The 19,950-nt window shown below is 43.3% G+C and overlaps 1 protein-coding gene across 3 annotated transcripts in view; it reads right to left on the reverse strand.

Annotated features, from left to right (window-relative positions):
- LOC138681605 (protein Mis18-alpha-like) overlaps positions 1–19,950 on the reverse strand; it is a 96,832-nt gene that overhangs the window by 41,759 nt on the left and 35,123 nt on the right. For 2 of the 3 annotated variants that reach the window (XM_069769240.1, XM_069769239.1), the window contains exons 3-4: positions 15,756–15,878; positions 8,645–8,735 (exon numbers count right to left, since the gene is read on the reverse strand). In XM_069769240.1, the coding sequence (XP_069625341.1) occupies positions 8,645–8,735; positions 15,756–15,878 (214 nt within the window). The remainder of the gene's footprint in view (positions 1–8,644; positions 8,736–15,755; positions 15,879–19,950) is intronic. The other variant, XM_069769241.1, reaches the window with a different exon arrangement.

Below are 19,950 nucleotides of genomic sequence, written 5' to 3' on the forward strand. Positions count from 1 at the left end.
ACATGGACTTCCAGTCCAACACAGGATTATGTACCTGCAACCACGGAAAACCCAGCACGATAACATCATGCAAGTTATGCAACACCAGAAATCGACAATCTTCCTGATGGGCTGGCGCTATACGCATGGTGACCTGTGTCCAAAACTGGGGCTTATTTTTAGCCAAGGGTGTAGCATCAATGCCCCTTAAAGGAATAGGGTTCTGCAAAGGCTGCAAGGGAAAACCACAACGCTTGGCAAACTCAAAATCCATTAAATTCAAGGCGGCGCCTGAATCCACAAACGCCATGACAGAAAATGAGGACAATGAGCAGGTCAAGGACACATAACAAAAATTTAGGTTGTACAGTACTGATGGTAATTCAACTGGCGATCCTCTTTGTCCGCTTAGGGCAGACAGAAATGACATGAGAAGCGTCGCCACAATAATAACACAACCTATTTTGACGTCTGAAACCTTGTCGTTCCGTTCTAGACAGAATTCTATCACATTGCATAGGCTCAGGAATTTGCTCTGAGGATAACGCCACAGCGCGCACAGTTCTGCGCTCCTGCAGGCGTCGGTCAATCTGAATGGCCAGAGACATGGAATCACTCAGACTGGAACGCGTCGGAAACCCCACCATAACATCTTTAACAGATTCAGAAAGCCCTCTTCTGAAAATTGCCGCCAAAAGCATCATTATTCTATTTAGTCAACACAGACCTTTTTCTGAATTTCTGACAATACAATTCTGCCGCCTCTTGACCCTGAGACAGGGCCAACAAGGTCTTCTCAGCTTGATCCACAGAATTAGGCTCATCATATAGTAATCCTAAAGCCTGAAAAAAGGAGTCAATATTAAGCAAAGCCGGATTCCCAGATTCCAGGGAAAACGCCCAATCCTGCGGGTCGCCACGCAGCAGGGAGATTACGATTTTCACCCGCTGAATGGAATCACCAGAGGATCGAGGTCTCAGGGCAAAAAACAGTTTACAGTTGTTTTTGAAACTCAAAAATTTAGACCTGTCACCAGGAAACAAATCAGCAGTAGGAATCTTCGGTTCTAAAGCAGGAGTCTGAACAATATAATCAGAAATACCTTGCACCCTAGCAGCAAGCTGGTCTACACGAGAAGCTAATTCCTGAAAATTCATGCTTGCACCAGGCTCCTCAGCCACCCAGATATTGAGAGGGAAGAGAACACAAAACAGACTGGAGAAAAAAAAATGGCTCAAGAGCTTCCTTCCCTTCTTCTGAGATGCATTTAACTCATTCTTGGCCAGTTGTACTGTTGTGATTCGGTGACCTTGGAGCTGCATGAGAACTTTCACTGGAGAAGGTGGCCACTATACTGACCGCAATCCTGAACTTAACACCGCAACTAGAAGTAGCCGTGGAGTGTACCTAACAATCCTAGACACCTCGTCACAGCCGGAGGACTAAATACCCCTAAAGATGGAAATAGGAATACTATCTTGCCTCAGAGAAAATCCCCAAAGGATACATTTCAAAAACCTGACCGGCACATCCAAACATAGACTAAGTGTGAACAGGTGCTGAACCTAGAGTCGCCAACTAGTATATAGTTAAGTAAATAAGGCAGCACACTGCAGCGCTAAAACATGTAAACTTGAAATACGAAATTTGAACTGCATTACTGCATTAGAAATATGAAAAATGAGAGCGTTTAGCGCATAAAAATGGCCAATTTTATGTGTACCTGGTAGCCCCTTTACGGCATCTCTCTTATACCAGGTCCTAAACTTGCCTTACCTCACTGAGAATAAACATCTCCATCTGAATGGGTACATGTGAAACCTCTTCCTAGACTAAAATTCTCTCTCTCTGTGGAGGGGTATTGGACCTGCTGTAATTAAAACACCTGTAGGCTAGGAGGCGGAGTGCACGATCAGAAGGCTAAAGAATACATTTCAAAAACCTGACCAGGGTAAGAAGTGGGGTCTTCCTGGGTCTCCTACCATACAGTCCCTTTTCATTCAGATGCCAAAGGATAGTACGGGTTGACACTGTTGTACCCTCGGACTGCAGGGCAGCTTGAACTTGTTTGGATGTTAGTCGAGGTTCTTTATCCAACATCCGAACAATCTTGCGTTGAAATCTCTTGTCAATTTTTCTTTTCCATCCACATCTAGGGAGGTTAGCCACATTGCCATGGGCTTTAAACTTCTTGATAACACTGCGCACGGTAGACACAGGAACATTCAGGTCTTTGGAGATGGACCTGTAGCCTTGAGGTTGCTCATGCTTCCTCACAATTTGGTTTCTCAAGTCGTCAGACAGTTCTTTGGTCGTCTTTCTTTTCTCCATGCTCAATGTGGTACACACAAGGACACAGGACAGAGGTTGAGTCAACTTTAGTCCATGTCAACTGGCTGAAAGTGTGATTTAGTTATTGCCAACACCTGTTAGGTGCCACAGGTAAGTTACAGGTGCTGTTAATTACACAAATTAGAGAAGCATCACATGATTTTTCAAAGGGTGCCAATACCTTTGTCCACCCCCTTTTTTATGTTTGAAGTGATAATATATCCAATTTGGCTTTAGGACAATTCTTTTTGTGTTTTTTTTTCATTTGATGCTTGAATTTCTTGCACTGAACTCGAAAGTGTGACCCCAGCCTAAGAGTTCAAATCCCTACAAATAGTGTGACTTTTTAAATGCAAAATTTGTGAAAACAAATAGTGGAAGCCATCTTGCATTTGGAGTGCACCTGATGTAACTTAACAGTGGAAACCACCTACAAGTGACATTTTGGAAACTAGACTGCCTCAGGAAACTTATAACACCAAAACAAATGTCCCAAAAGAAATAATATAGGACGAAAGAACTCAAATATATATCACCAAGCGGTACACAGACCACAAAAAGAAAGAGTATAATCCTTAAATCAATTTTTATTAGACATGTAACAAATTAACAAATCAATTGAACAAATCAATAAACGAATGATAAAACAGACACTACTGGAAACCACAATAAACAGGGAGCCCTGAAACCAGCATGCCAAATGCCCAAATGGATGTTAATGCTCAATACCTCAGACTCAAACAATGTGCAAATAAGCATGTATATCTGTGCAAATAGCTAGAAAAAAATATATAGCAGCATTCGTAATAGTTTTGAAAAGTGCCAAGTGCATCAAGTCCAACGCGGACCCTCCTTAGGAATGCATACATATACAAATAGCAAGAGGTGAGCTATACTTACAAGAATAATTAGACCGGCATAAGGCTGGTGACAGGAGATCCCCGCCGCGTTAATTTGTTACATGTCTAATAAAAATTGATTTAAGGATTATACGCTTTCTTTTTGTGGTCTTTGTAGCGCTTGGTGATATGCCTCAGGAAACTTATCTAGATTTGTGGTGAGCATCTTGAAGCCCCAGGTGCTTCACAGAAGTTTATAACATTGAGCCGTGAAAATCATAAAAAAATATAGATATATTTTCCCCACAAAAACATTATTTTAGCTAAAAAAAAAAATATTTTAACAAGGGTAACAGGAGAAATTGCACCATACAATTTGTTGTGCAAATTCTCCCGAGTACGCCGATAACCTATATGTGGGGGAATACTACTTTTGAGGCACAGTGCAAAGCTCAGAAGGGAAGACATGCCATATTGGAGTTCAGATTTTGCTGTAATGGTTTGAGGGCGCCATGTCACATTGGAAGATCCACTGAGGTGCCAGTAATACCCCATATGTGAACTCATTTACAATGAATTCATCTAGGGGTGCAATGATCACATTGACACAACATTTTTTCCTGAGTGTGCCAATACCCTACATGTAAATTGGGAAATATTTTTCAGGCACGGTGGAAAGCTCAGAAGGGAAGGAGTGTGATACTATAGTGCAGATTTTACTGTTACGGTTTGCGGATACCATGACCCACTGGGAGAGCTCATGAGTTGCCAGGACAGCAGAAATCCCCATAAGTGACCCAATTTTACAAACTACACCTTTCAATGAATTCATCTATGGGTGCAGTGATCATACTGACATCACAGGTGAGTCACAGAATTTTAAACTTTGAGCATTAAAGAAAAAATAACTACCAGTACATTTTTATCACCAAACTTTTGTTCTAGCCCCAGATTTTACATTTTCAAACAAGAAGTGGGTAAAATTGGCACCATAATTTGTCCCACAATTTCTACTGAACGTGGCAATACCCCATATGTGGCTGTACAGTACTGCTTAGCCATAAGGAGAGACTTGGGAGGGAAAGAGCGCCATTGGATCCTGGAGCGCAGATTTTCCTAGAATAGTTTGCAGACTCCATATTCCACGATCTAAGTGCTAGAAGAGCACAATCCCTCCCTCAAGTGACCCAATTTTCGAAATGATGCCCTTTTTGGAATTTATCTACAGATTTAGTGACGTCTTTGACCAATGGGTGTTTTCCAGAAACAAGCAACAATGAATGTTGCAAAGTCAAAATAGCAAACTGCTGTTGTAGTCACCAGTATGTTATGCCCAACTCATGCTTATGGAGACACACATCCGTAAGTCAAGCAAGCTCTCATCTCTTCAGAAATATCAAATGTGCTGCTATATGTGGTTTAAGTACACTGTGGGGCTAGGAAGGGAGGGGGCATTTGGAGTTCGGAGAGCAGAATTTGCAGAATTTCTTTTGAAGGGTTATTGAGCCATTTCGCTTTTCCAGAGCCTTTGTGTAACTAGTAACATAGGCCCCTATAATTCTGTTAACAGATAACATACCTGAGTGAGGACTTGCCTTTTGTGTGAATTGAGTTGGAGCTTTTACATAACGTTTGTGATCACATTTATCTGGTGCTCTACAGTGAACACTTAGGCTATGTTCACACAGTGCGTTTTTTACTGCGGAACCGCAGCGGTATTGCCGCTGCGGTTCCGCAGCAGTTTTCCATGCAGGGTACATAACAATGTAACCCTATGGAAAACAGTCACTGCTGTGCACATGGTCCGTAATTTCGTTTAAAAAGCCGCGCAGAATAGCTGCGGCAAAAAAGAAGGAGCATGTCACTTCTTTTTCCTGAACCGCAGCGGTTCTGCACCCATTGACCTCCATTGTGAGGTCAAAATCGCAGTAAAACCCGCAGATCAAAAATATATCTGCGGGTTTTACTGCGATTTGATGTGCAGAACCGCTGCAGCAGGAAGTGCGGGGGAGCGGGCGGAAGTGCGTGGGCGGAGTGTGGCTGCCCCCCCGTGCTCCGATCCCGCCCCCCCGTGCTCCGATGCCCCCCCCCCCCCGTGCTCCGATGCCCCCCCCAGTGCTCCGATGCCCCCCCCGTGCCCTAATCTCCCCCCCTTATACTCACCCGGCGTCCCGGTGTCCGTCCGGCCGTCTTCTCCCTGGGCGCCGCCATCTTGCAAAATGGCGGGCGCATGCGCAGTGCGCCCGCCGAATCTGCCGGCCGGCAGATTCGCTCCAAAGTGCATTTTGATCACTGAGATATAACCTATCTCAGTGATCAAAATAAAAAAATAGTAAATGACACCCCCCCACACTTTGTCACCCCCATTGGTAGGGACAATAAAAAAATTAAGAATTTTTTTTTTTTTTTTTTTACTAAGGTTAGAATAGGGGTAGGGGTAGGGTTAGGGGTAGGGTTAGGGTTAGGGGTAGGGTTAGGGGTAGGGTTAGGGTATTTTCAGCCATTTTAGCCCTAAAAAGCTTCCTAGGAAACACACAGTCTCTGCATAGAAAACTGCATAAAAAAAGGATAAAAAAACGCATCAAAAAACGCATCAAAAAAGGACAAAAAAAGGACCAAAAAAAGGACCTGCGTTTTCTGCCAAGAGCTGCAGTTTTTAAAAAAAAAACTGTCCTGAAAAAAAAAGGATGGAAATCCTGAACGTGTGAACATACCCTTAGGTTTGCATCTACAGTAAATCTCTGAGTGACAGATGAAATCCCGAGAGATCAATTCACTATAATGAGGCAGCAGAGTTATTCTGGACTCTGTCTGGCCTCTGTTCAGCGGTGTCTTTTTCAGAAGTGCACAAAACTGTGGTCAACGGCACTTTTATGCAATCCTAAAAAGACGGACACTGCCAGTTCACAGGTGCTATGGCTTCCACAGTTCCACCATCTGCCTCATTATAGGGAATCCTCAGATGGGTTTCCATCTTAATCACATATTTCAGGGATTAACCCGGAACCCCTGGTGTAAGCCCTCAACGCAGAGAGCAGAATTGGGAGGCAGAATTAAGAAATCAACAGCAGGTGAAGAATTGTTGTTGTTTTTTTTAAACATTGTTCCTTGTGTGGTATAAGTGATATGGTGACTTTATTCTTCGGTAAAGTGCAATTACAGCAATACTTTTTTTTTTTTATGTTTGGCTGCTGTCACACACTAAAAAAAAAAAAATCACTTTACTGCCACATTTTGAGAACTATAATTTTACCATATTTCAGCCCACAGAGTCATTTGAGGGCTTGTTTTTTGCGGGATGAGTAGACGTTTTTATTGGTACCATTTTCAGACACGACTGACAGGGAGAAGGACTTGGGGATCCTAGTTAATGATAAACTTACCTGGAGCAGCCAGTGCCAGGCAGCAGCTGCCAAGGCAAACAGGATCATGGGGTGCATTAAAAGAGGTCTGGATACACATGATGAGAGCATTATACTGCCTCTGTACAAATCCCTAGTTAGACCGCACATGGAGTACTGTGTCCAGTTTTGGGCACCGGTGCTCAGGAAGGATATAATGGAACTAGAGAGAGTACAAAGGAGGGCAACAAAATTAATAAAGGGGATGGGAGAACTACAATACCCAGATAGATTAGCGAAATTAGGATTATTTAGTCTAGAAAAAAGACGACTGAGGGGCGATCTAATAACCATGTATAAGTATATAAGGGGACAATACAAATATCTCGCTGAGGATCTGTTTATACCAAGGAAGGTGACGGGCACAAGGGGGCATTCTTTGCGTCTGGAGGAGAAAAGGTTTTTCCACCAACATAGAAGAGGATTCTTTACTGTTAGGGCAGTGAGAATCTGGAATTGCTTGCCTGAGGAGGTGGTGATGGCGAACTCAGTCGAGGGGTTCAAGAGAGGCCTGGATGTCTTCCTGGAGCAGAACAATATTGTATCATACAATTATTAGGTTCTGTAGAAGGACGTAGATCTGGGTATTTATTATGATGGAATATAGGCTGAACTGGATGGACAAATGTCTTTTTTTCGGCCTTACTAACTATGTTACTATGTTACTATGACTTTTCTTTTTTTAATCGCTTTCTATTCCAATTTTTGGGAGGCAGAATGAACAAAAACCAACAATACATTAATTGTTTTTTGGAGTTCCTTTTATGTCGTCTCTCAGTGTGGTAAAATTGATAAGGCAGCTTTATTCTTCAAGCCAGTACAATTACATTGATACCCAAGTATCGTAATTTTCGGACCATGAGACGCAGCTATGTTTTAGAGGAGAAAATTCGAAAAAAAAAAATTGAATCAAAAAGTGTGGTCAATTCTGTATTTCATATCTCCTACCCTGATTTACATGGTCCCCTCATCCCTATCCTAGCATGCATTGCTCCCTCATCCTTATCCTGGTATGTATGGCCCCTCTCATCCCAATACTAGTGTGCATGGCCCCGCTTTTCCCTATCCTGGTATGCAGGACCCCCCACCCCCACCCCGTACTAGTATGCATGGCCCCATCAGAAAAACATAATAAAAAAAAAAAAATTATACTTGCCTTCCTTCCCTCCCTCGAAGCGTCTTGTTCCAGTGCCAGCATCCCTATGATATGCAAACTGTCAGTGCTGCACTGACAGACAAAGTTGCTGATCATGCTCTGAGCATGATCAAGCAACCTTGCTAGCTCTGGTGACCCGGGTTCACCATGTCAATGATCGAGACCCAGCGATGACCGATCCAAGGCAGAAGGGCTTGATTTCCTCTGCCTGCTCCCGAAATGCTGCAAATGAGTTCCATTGCAGCATTTAAGGTATTAAAGTGCCCTGTGTCAGCTGTTAGAATCAGCTGAAAACCAGTGGCGATGGCGTGTGCCCAAAATCACCGGGACATTTCCATACGTCCCAGGGAAGTATGGATACACTTCGGGTGGTAAAGTGGTTAAAGATTGAATGTTTGAAAAGTGCGATTTATCTTCAAATTTGTTGCCAAAAATTGCAATATATTTTCAAAAATAAACAAGTCATATCGAAGAAATTCAGTATCAAATCCCAGAATCACTCAGATATGTTAAGGCACTCCAGAGTTATTACCCCATAAAGTGACACAGGTTCTATTTCTAAAATTTGGCCTGGTCATTAAATTCAAAATAGCTTGGTTACTAAAAGGTTAAAATGGGGTCATGCCAGGTTTCTGTTGAAGTTTTCATTACAGAATCTGCGAAGCTCCTAACATTACGCCAGCCTAAAGTCATAAAATATTACGGTAACTTAAGGTTTTTCATTTAAATATGAGGAGATGATGAGAGAAGAAAACCTATGACAAATATTGTAATCGTTTTTCCAGTTTGTCTCAATACCTATTGCCATGAAGAAGGGTTCCCCATTTGAAGTGAAATTCCCTGCAGGTCTCCACGATTATTAGAGCATCACTCATAGTTACATTAATCTTATAATTGCTAGCTGCGCTACTGTACATTGTGAAGTTTCCACTTGTACCTTTTTCAGTTGTGAGTCCATATAGGATACAGTTGGATGGTTAGCTTGCTCTAGAGACACTCTTTGTTTCCTTGTGTTATTAAAACTGTAACTGGAAGACAGACAATAGTTATTTTGGTAATTACCAATTAGTGCAATCAGATGATTTGGTAACTGCCATAGAATGATTATTCTACAGTACATCATTGGATGTCCCTTGAGTCAGCACGGTTAACCCATCCTTATACTTCTAGTGGTCTATGGGCAACACACTCTTCCAATACAAATTTTAAAGAACTCTCATTTTACCTTTCAATTCAAACTCTAAGTCATTCTCACCCATGCTGAGTCCATTTCATGACCCGATGTTCTCCACACGTTTAGAGCACAGATCATTTCAATGATGGAAAGACAACGACTTAGGCTACATCATTTCTGCTCAAACGCCTTTGTTTTACCACTGGAAACCCTTAAAGACAAAATGTTCTCTCCCACTTCAAGAAATTTTTCATACACTCCAAAATTATCACTTTAATGGAAACCTTCACAGACCACTTCAAAATCCTAGCCCATCGTAATGTTATTTGATGTGTAAAAATGAATGCAACTCTCAACGAGTCATTTCATTACTTTGCTCAATATTACTCTCAAATAAAAATAGCGATATCAGAGAAATGGGAGAGTGATACTACGGCTCATGTAGTGTCAGAGCAATTCCATTATTTCTTTGTCATTATTCATAGGCAGTCACTAGAGATGAGAATATCAATTTGCGGTACTCTCGTCCAGTGTCCAAGTTAGTAGTACCTGGCGGCTAGATGGGAAGCAGTTAAATCTATTATCTTCCAGTGTCCCTGGCATGGCCTTTGATTTGTCACGGCTGGCGCGATGTTATGTTTGCCACGTCATACAGATGAGGTTGTGTAGTCCAAGCTAATCAAAAGCTGCACCGGGGATGTCAAAAGGTAAGAATTCATGGGACTCTTGTCTATTCGCCAGGTACCAATGACCTGGCCAGAGTCCCGCAATTTGATCCGCTCAACGCTAGCACTCAAATGACCCTGATATAAACTCTAATTACAATGAATTTACTATGTTCCTAAGCTACTTCACAGAATATACTGAAACGTTTCAGAAATTGCAACTCTGTGGGTGACACTTGGCATATATGGTGAACTTGTCAGTTAGAAAAACAAAAAAAGCTTTGGAGTTGAGTCCTTGACATGATTAATAATATGCTCAATACACCGCTCCAACTACTGTCAATTGTCATGCTTCTGAGTGACAAAGCCAAAAAAATTAATAAAACAGTATAGATTCAGGTGCAAATCAGCTTCTCTCCTTTTTGACCATTAAAATAATAATTAACTTTATTATCTATGAATGGACTTAAGCAATTAAAACAGGACAGCAGAAAAAAAAACCCTCTATCCAGCTCATTTAATATGGTTTTGATAATCCAGGAGCATGGAAATAACTAAGCTTGTATGTCCATAGGAACAGAGAAAAGGAGGTTTCCAGTTCCCAGTAAAAACCGGACTATTAGGGTAGGTGCACACCGTCAGTAAAAGCTGCAGGTTGGACGCTCACTATGCATACACAGACGCCCGTAGATCGCCCGCGGAGACGGACATGCGTTACGTCTTTCTGGACAGCAGCGTCTCTATTTATCTTGTGGAGCCAGATACCCTCATTAATATTATACACACACACACACACACACACACACACACACCACCCTATGTAGGAGAATTAACATAATTAACCTACATATGCTGTAAGAAAAGCCTTAAGTTACTTACCGGTAATGGCATTTTTCGGAGGCCCATGACAGCACCACGAGAGAGGGGATCCGCCCTTCAGGAACAGGAAACCTACAGATACAAAAGGGCGGAACCTCTCCCACGTATCAGTTGTATTTCAGAGCCTGAGAGGACTACCGCCGTTAATGGCACATATATATATAAACTTTATATACAATTATATACAATATTCTATTTTAACTGTAATCCAGATATCACACGTGAAAAAAACTTTTTTTTAAAATTGTTTTTATTTATCCTAAGGAAGTGCAACCCCCACGTCAATAGGGAGGGAACTAAGGGTGCTGTCATGGGCCTCCAAAAAATGCCGTTACCGGTAAGTAACTTAAGGCTTTATTCGGACTCCCACAACACCACGAGAGATTTACAGAGATGTAAGCTACCCTAGGGAGGGACTATAGCCTGCAGCACCCTTAACCCGAAGGTGAGATCTGATAAGTGGGAGAGGTACCCTTTCTTATCTGTAGGTTTCCTGTTCCTGGAGGGCGGATCCCCTCTCTCGTGGTGCTGTCATGGGAGTCAGAATAAAAAGCAACTGTCAGAAATCTGAGTGAAATGTATTGTTTATTTTTCATAAAATAAATAAATAGTTGTGTGGGCTCCGACATAATTTTCATAACCAGCAGAGGGAAAGCCGACGGCTGAGGGCAGATGTTAATATTCTGGGAAGGAGCCAATAGCCAAAGATTCCCAGGCTATTAATATCAGCTCACAGCTGTTTGCTTACCTTTTACTTGCTAGTTTACAGGGGAACCTCAGAAAAAAAAATTGACATGGGGTCCCCCTATAAAGTCAAACCAGCAAAGGCTAGGTAGATAGCTGCGGGCTGATATTAATAGCCTGGGAAGGGGCCATTGATATTGGCATCCTCCCAGACTGAAAACATCAGCTCTCAGCCGCCCCAGAAATGGCACATCTTATAGATGCGCCAATTCTGGCACTTAGCCCTTGACCTTCACACTTTCCATGTAGCGGTGGCAAGTAGGGTTCATATTTGTGGGGTTGATGTCACCTTTGTATTGTCAGGTGACATCAAGCCCACAGGTTAGTAATGGAGAGGCGTCTATAAGACACCTATCATTACTAATCCTAGTTACATGGTAAATAAACACACAGCCAGAATAAAGTCCTTTATTTGACAATCACACAGACTCCTTTATTGAATCTAAATTTACTATAATTACTGAACGCCTAATCCCTGAAGCCCTCTTCAGGGCAAAAAATAATAAACCAACATATACTATCCAGTCTGACGTAGTCTATTTAATACCGAGTGTCCCACGGCAATCTCATGTGTAGAACAGTCACATCGGGAGATGTGACCGCTCTGCCCGGCCTCTGACGATACACTGCGGGAGCGGTTAAATCCTGTCAGTGTATCACTGAGCTGCCACGAAAGTTCACCGGAGTTCATCAGCTGTGGTGCCCTCACTTACAGCACTACCGCTGTGTGAGAACTTTCCAACACAGCGGTGCCATATGTGAGAGCACCGGAGCTGATCAACTGATGAACTCCGGTGAACTCTCACGGAGTCTCAGTGATACACTGCGGGAGCGATTACCTCCTGTCAGCGTATCCCTGGCGACCGGGTGAGACACTCGGTATTAAATGGACTACGGCAAACAGGGAGTATATGTTGGATTATTATTTTTGATTGTTTGCAGGAGACGTGGGCATTCGGGATTAGGTGTTCGGTGAGTATATGAATATGTATGTAATTAAGTAAATGTTTTGATTACAATTGAACACAGGCTGATGCCGTTTCTGTTATATGTGACAAAAGACGTAGCCAGAAGGGAGTGGTAGTCCCATCAGACCACGCCTGGGGAAACACACACACACACACATTTTCCGCCCACACACATATCTTCCTTCTGACATCATTTCCCTTTGACGATTCGCAGCGTTTTTGGCTACAAATCTGCAGCAAATACGCAAACCTTTTTACACCTGAATTTTTGCTGCAGATTTCACTGACTCAATGTAAGTCAATGGGTGCAAAAAATGCTGCACAAAAGAATGGACATGCTGCCGAAAATAAAACGCTGCGAATAAGGATGGAAATTTCGGGATCATGTGCACAATGCTTCAGGAATATCATTAATTAACACTGCTCAAGTAATCCATTGCAGCAAGTTGCGGAGGCTGGATGATGGTATGATGTTTGTTGGTGGTACAAGACACTTGTTAGCAGGTCAGTACAAGTCCCTATAAACAAAGCAGTCATGCGTTCGCATGGATGGGATTTTATGGCCACTGGTAGATTGCTCCCTCAAGAAGTAGAACAGCCATCAACTCAGCACATAAATTAAGCAAAAGTTTAAAATAGTTAAATGTAATATTTCCCAACTTGCCAAGATGTATCTAGTCTGTTTTATATCATGGAATGTCAGCAAGGATAGAAGTTAATCCAAGTTTACAAAGTTTGTTCCAAATGACAAACTTAGCTCTGCTGCACCTGTCCATTAAAGGGGTTGTCCAATACCTATAATGCTCTTTACAAATGTATATCTTTACACCCCAACTACTTTTTTTTTTAACTAACTTTACTATAAAATTCATGAGTCATGACTAATCTCCCTATTAGTGATGAGCGAATTTACTCGTTACTCGAGATTTCTCGAGCACGCTCGGGTGTCCTCCGAGTATTTTTTAGTGCTCGGAGATTTAGTTTTCATCACCGCAGCTAAACGATTTACAGCTATTAGTCAGGCTGAGTACATGTGGGGATTGCCTGGTTGCTAGAGAATCCCCACATGTAATCAAGCTGGCTAAGAGATGTAAATCATTCAGCTGACGTGAGGAAAACTAAATCGCCGAGCACAAAAAAAATACTCGGAGGACCCCCGAGCGTGCTCGAGAAATCTCGAGTAACGAGTATATCCGCTCATCACTACACCCTATATGTGTTTCCCCCCTCCTCTTTACTTCCTGTGATGTTTCATTTGAGGGGAGTCTCAAACATCAGATTACCGGAGGATTGCCTTGCATTCACTTTCCCATAGCCATTACCAAACCTGACACGGGACATGATCAGAAGGAGGTGATACGGTCACTTAACACAGCTACTGTCACAGTCGTCCCCTGACGACATCCTGTTTCATAGGTGGTGCTAGAGAAGACACTGCAGCTTCTGTCCCTGCATCTTCAATGGCTGCTGTCAGAGTACCTGCTTCTGACAACGCTGTCTCTCCTCTAAATCCAATTGTCAATAGGGAGCAGTGATAGAATCAGGGTGAGTGACAGTAGTGCAGCACCACCACAGGATCTATCCCCCTGAAACAAATTATAAGAGGGTGGTGCTGGTGTCACTGCCTCCTGATGTCTATTTGTTTCAGGAAAAGAGGCGGCGGTGTCAGAAGCAGGGACTAAGATGACACCCACTTAAGATGCGGGTGGCAGAGACAGAAGCTGCAGTCACTTCTCTATCATGAAGCAGGAAGTCATCATGGGATGGTGGCGACAGGAGGTGTGGTAAGGGACTGCAACACAGCACGTGATGACATCCTGTGTTGCGGTTGGGTGGAGTGAGAAAAGCTTTGGAGGACTGACTGGAGGCCATTGAGATGCCTTGAGATGTCCTGTTTGAGACTACCCTTGGAAAAAAAACCGTCACAGGAATAATGGAAAAAACAAACACACACAGGGATTAGCAGGATAAAGGGAATAGTAAAATTTTACAATAAATCAAATTGCAAAGATGGTGAGAGAGAGAGACTTTTTCCCGAATCTGAAAATCCTTCTGGGCATGCTCAGAGGGGAAAAACGTGATACGTTGCTGGATTCCAGTGTGTGACGGTCAGCAACGGATCCAGCGTCCATAGGCTTCTATTATAGCCAACGACGGGCAGCGCAGGATGCGTCGCTGACCGATTTTCCGACGTGCAGAAAAAATGTTCCTCTGAACGTTTTCTCCGCACGTTGGACCACTATTTTCCGACGGATCCAGTGCACGACGGATCAAACGGATGACCATCCATCACAATCCGTCGCTAATACAAGTCTATGGGAAAATGTAGGATCCTGGAAATTTTTTTGCAGAATCCTGCACTCTCAAAAATCGACGGATTGTGACGGAAGCTGAAAAACGCAAGTGTGAAAGTAGCCTAACCTGTCCAATTTCTTAAACTTCCAGGAAAGCTGCAATTTGTGAGATATTTCTCCCCATGTTCTGCTTGTCTCAACCTAGTTGGGGGGGGGGGGGGGGGGTCCTTATAGTCTTAAAAATGCGGTAATTTACCCACCATCTGCCGATGACTGATAAATCATGGTGTGTTAATGAAAACAAAACACACAAACAATGACACTGGAGACTCGTAGAGCACGGGCTGGACCCAGATAATGATGCAGAGGCTTAGTAAAAGCAGTGGTCTATTGTTATACTGTGAGTAATGCATTAAAAAAGCTTGCTTATGATTAACGGCTTTGTGATTTCTCCAGCTAATAAGCAAGAAATTGACTGAGCCCACTCTAAACACAGGCACACAACAACGTAATGTACATCACATGATGGGAAGGGGATTTTCTTATTATTTTCTCTGATAAGTGTTACATACATACAGCTCAAATTGGGTCATAAGGCCATGTGCACACGCTGCGGATTCCGTTCCGGAATTTTCCGCAGCAGATTTGATTAAATCCGCAGTGCAAAAAGTACTGCGGATTTATCGCGTTTTTTTGTGCGGTTTCCACTGCGGTTTTAGACACCTGCGGATTTTTAACATGGAGCAGGTGCCAAACCGCTGCGGATTCCGCACAAAAAATTGACATGCTGCAGGAAAATAAACCGTAGCGTTTCTGCGCGTTTTTTTCCGCAGTATGTGCACAGCGGTTTTTGTTTTCCATAGGTTAACATTGTACTGTACACCGCATGGAAAACTGCTGCGGATCCGCAGCGTCAAAACCGCTGCGGATCCGCAGCAAAAATCGCAACGTGTGCACATACCCTAAATCTTTGCGGCTGTGGCTGTATATGCTGCAGAAACAATCCATTCAGATTAAACTGATTATTAGTAACAGAAACTTTTATAAGCAGATCAATCTATATGTGATTTAAGTCCTCATCCACAACTCTGCTCAATTATGTCAAGGAAGAAAACCTAACTCTCGCCAAACATGGGCAGTACAGAAAATCATCAACACTTCTGATGTGCTTATAGAATAGATCTGAAGGTAATAAACAGGGCATATTGTGTGGGCCATCTCACAATGTCTCCACAATACCAAGTGTAAGGTACCCTCTGGAATTTTAGGAGGATCAACCCAATGCAATGCAATGCTCAAGTTACTGAAATATAGGACACCTTACCAAATTATCACACATTTATTCAAGCTGAATAATCCACGTTTGTAGTCCAGGCGTCTCGGCGTCGCTGCATATAGAACTCCAATACCTGCAGAACAGCCTTTACAGAACAGAAGGTGCACAGCACTGTGGAAGAAGACAAAAATGTATGATATGATAAACTTTCCACTCCTATTAAATTAGATATATGAAGTTATAGAAAAAAGAACGGGAATTTTTACGCCCTTTCTGGCGCAGTATAAGTGATTAAGTGACTTTATTCTTCGGGTCAGTGCGATTACAGCGATACCAGATGTATATCGGGTTTGTATGTTTGGCTGCTGTCACACACTAAAAAAAAAGGCTTTATTATTGCAAAAATTAATTTTTTGCATCACCATATTTTGAGAGCTATAATTTATCCATATTTTGGCCCACAGAGTTACAGGAGGGCTTGTTTTTTGTGGGACGAGTTGAGGTTTTTATTGGTACCATTTTCAGACATGACATTTTGTGATCGCTTTCTATTCCGATTTTTGGGAGGTAGAATGAACAAAAACCAGCAATTCAAGAATTTGTAAAATTTTATACTTCAGGTCAGTATTATTACTGCGATACATCATTTATCTTTTTTTATGTTTTGGCACTTTTACACAATAAAAAAATAATTTATAGAAAAAAAAATAATTATTTATGCATTGCTTTATTCTGAGAGCTGTAACTTTTTTATTTTTCCGCTGATGGAGCTTTATGGCAGCGTGTTTTTTGCGGGGCAAGACGTTTTCAGTGGCACGCTTATTAAAATTCTTTTTTATCACATTTTATTCCACCTTTTGTCCAGCGGTATTATGATAAAGCATTCTTAATTACTAGTGATAAGCGAGTATACTCGTTGCTCGGGTTTTCCCCGAGCACTCTCGGGTGATCTCAGAGTATTTAGGAGTCTCTGAGATTTAGTTTTGCTAGCCTCAGCTGCATGATTTATGGCTGCTAACAAACAGGCATTCCTCACATGTATTCAGTCTGTCTAGCAGTTGCAAATCATGCAGCTGCAGCAACGAAAACTAAATCTCCGAGCACTCACAAATACTCGGAGACCACCCGAGCAACGAGTATACTCGCTCATCACTATTACCTTTTTCCCCCCTCTTTCTCACTATGGGACTATCATTTTTTGCAGGCTGATCATTGTATAGCATGGGGATGCAGCAGCATCCCTATGCTATGCAAACTCTCAGCTCTCCTCTGACAGATAAAGTTGCTGATCATGCTCGGAGCATGATTAAGCAACTTTACTAGCTCTGGTGACCCGGATGTCATCATGACGACATCTGGTGACCATGCCAACAATCGGGACACCGCATCACGCCACGGGGTCTACGATTCAAAGGCAGAGGGGCTGTCATCCCTCTGCCTGCTCCTGGAATGCTGTGATCGCAGCATTTAATAATAATAATAATAATCTTTCTTTTTCTATAGCGCTAACATATTCTGCAGCGCTTTACAGATTGCACTCATTATCATCACTGTCCCCGATGGGACTCACAATCTAGATTCCCTATCAGTATGTCTTTGGAATGTGGGAGGAAACCAGAGAACCTGGAGGAAACCCACGCAAACACAGGGAGAACATACAATTAAGTGGTTAAAGTGTCAGGAACTGTGCGGGACCACTCCTGGCACTTAATGCTGGGTGTCAGCTGTCAGAATCAGTTGACACCCAGAGGCAATCGAGCGCACAAGATCGCGATGCAGTAATAATACGTCCTGTTTCAAAGTCCAGAGTGCGTAGATGTAGCATTACTGCAAATGTTGGAAAGGAAGAACTTCCTTTGGGTAATTATAGGCAGCATAAACCAAGGTTTAGTAGAACAAATAGCCCTCAATGCAAAACAGAATCCATTAGCAAAAGACATATGGTTCAGGTTAGTTCCAACACAACCACTTCTCTGGTGTGTTTCCTCTTCAGACATTAAACTCTTACTGCCTCTAGAGGCCAGTTACTTAAGCTTCAGACCACACCCTGGAGAGGAGGTAAGGTGGACCATCCTCCCAACCGCTTTATAGATATGCACATAAAACCTAGCCCATTATACAAATTAGCTGTTAACCTCTGATATCATCTAGTGTGCTGGAGGAAAATCTCTGTTTTTTAGATCACTGACCCCACTAAGTGCAGTGAAATATAGCTTCCCTCCAGCACTTTACCAGTGACTGTCACAATACACACACCGCTACATGTTACTTTATGCCACAAAAAAAAATAGAACTCAAGACAAAATGACCCATTAAATGAGAACCAGGCTGAAAAACAAGCCAATTTTTCAGATAGCAAATAAATGTACCTCAAAAATTCAAGAAAAGTTTGAAGGGAAGACTAAGACCTCCTTACATGTCTGAAAAAAAGACGGCCGATGACGCAAAGCTGAGGAAAAAAGACAGGGCTGCTACTTCAGATACCATCAAAATGGTGTAGCGGCGAACTACCTTCCAAGGTAAAATGCAGAGTTAGATCTTCTGCAATGGTATCAAAAGCGTGAACTGTAGAGCACTACATGGTCGACACACGAAAGCTCTGACAAGAGACCAAGAACAAAAACAAGGCTGAAGACAGACCCTTGAAGGCAGCCAAGGCAAATATCTATGCCTTCTTGGCAGAAGAATAAAAAACTTTGCATAAGAGGCATAATGGGTGAAAGCTTCTGACTTCATACCAATGGAAGCAAGAATGCTGGTAAATTTGATGCTGTAGCCAGTGCAGACTCCCTAAAAAAGGTGCTTTTTCCTTTTCCCAGCAGACTCAAGTAGGGGCTGTCCATCAGAGAGACAAGGTCCTGCCAGTATCTTGTCTTGATGACTGAGGGTGCCAGAAGAATGGAGTTTGGAGGAAGGCTTGCTCTGTATCTCCTGCTTGGAGTAACAGGAGCAGGGTCTCATGACTGACAAAGGACCAAACCATCCTTTTCCCTGGAACCGATAGAGCATGGGTGGGCAATTTATTTAGCCATGGGGCCGCATGAGAAATTGGGATGGTTTTAGAGGGTCGGACTAATATAATTAACTCATTTTGAAAGAATCGGAGCACACTATGGTCACACTCTGATCAGGTTGTGATTTGCATAATTGACCCAATTTTCTTGGATGAGAAAACATACGTGACGGAGCCTCAGTGGCGCTTTGATTGGTGGAGGAGAGCCCTTTGACACGACGCAGAGTTCGGATACCAGATCTGATGGGATGACCATAGGTGAAGGATGAGTGAAACCAATGGAAAATGTCTCAATGACAGCCACTTACTGTGGGAGACTGGCCGAGGTCAGATTGGATCCAGGGAATATAAATCAGGAGGACATATTTACGTCCAGTCAAAAGAGGGCGACGGAGAATAAACATCCGTGAGATGTCAGCAGGAACAAGGACACTGCTACACGCCATTTACCTGCGCACCAAACATGTACTTTTCCTGCAAAGCAATGAATCACATCTGACCCCCAAATACTCGTGTAACCATTACTCAGCACTGCAGTGGTCTTCAATCATGTCTAATGCACTACTACTCTCAGCACGCCCCACACATGCTGAGAGGAGTAGTTGTCACCACAGGACACTGCATTCTATTATTCCAAAAAGAATGGACTCCCCGGCATGAGACTACGAGGGGTGAGAAGTGTGCCCCAGCAGAGGAGGGGACCACAAAGGACGGGATAGCAGCGCGGCGGGAGCAGGGGGCGCACAATGAGCTCTGCATGTCCTGCTGCGACCATTGCAGGCACCGACATCTGCTGCAGCAGGACCTGCACGGAATGTGGCCGCATGTGACATCGGCGCCCGGGGGAGGGGAGCCCGCACATAAGTCCTCTATTACCACACAGTGATGGCACCTGTACACCCCCCGCCCCACGTGTGAGCAGGAGCCTTACCGGGGCGGCTGCTGCGCGGCCCTGGTTACACAGACAGGACGCGGGCTCCTTCCCTTCACCCATGCGATCCGCTGCCACTGCCAGTACTACGGCTCCGGCTGCTGTGTCCTCCCCCGGAAGTGGAAGCTGAGCTCAGCCCCGCACTCATCCTCACATGCTGCAGCCTGGCGGGCGGCGGTCACCGTGCATGCCGCGCAGTGTCAGTGTGCCGCCTCCTCACACCCGCTAGCTGTGGTCACATGTGCTGCCTGCAGCCGTCTGCACACAGTGTTCGAGCACAGACTGATAACCATGCTCAG

The sequence above is a fragment of the Ranitomeya imitator genome, chromosome 5 (assembly GCF_032444005.1).
Source record: "Ranitomeya imitator isolate aRanImi1 chromosome 5, aRanImi1.pri, whole genome shotgun sequence".
Classification (NCBI taxonomy): Eukaryota; Metazoa; Chordata; class Amphibia; order Anura; family Dendrobatidae; genus Ranitomeya; species Ranitomeya imitator.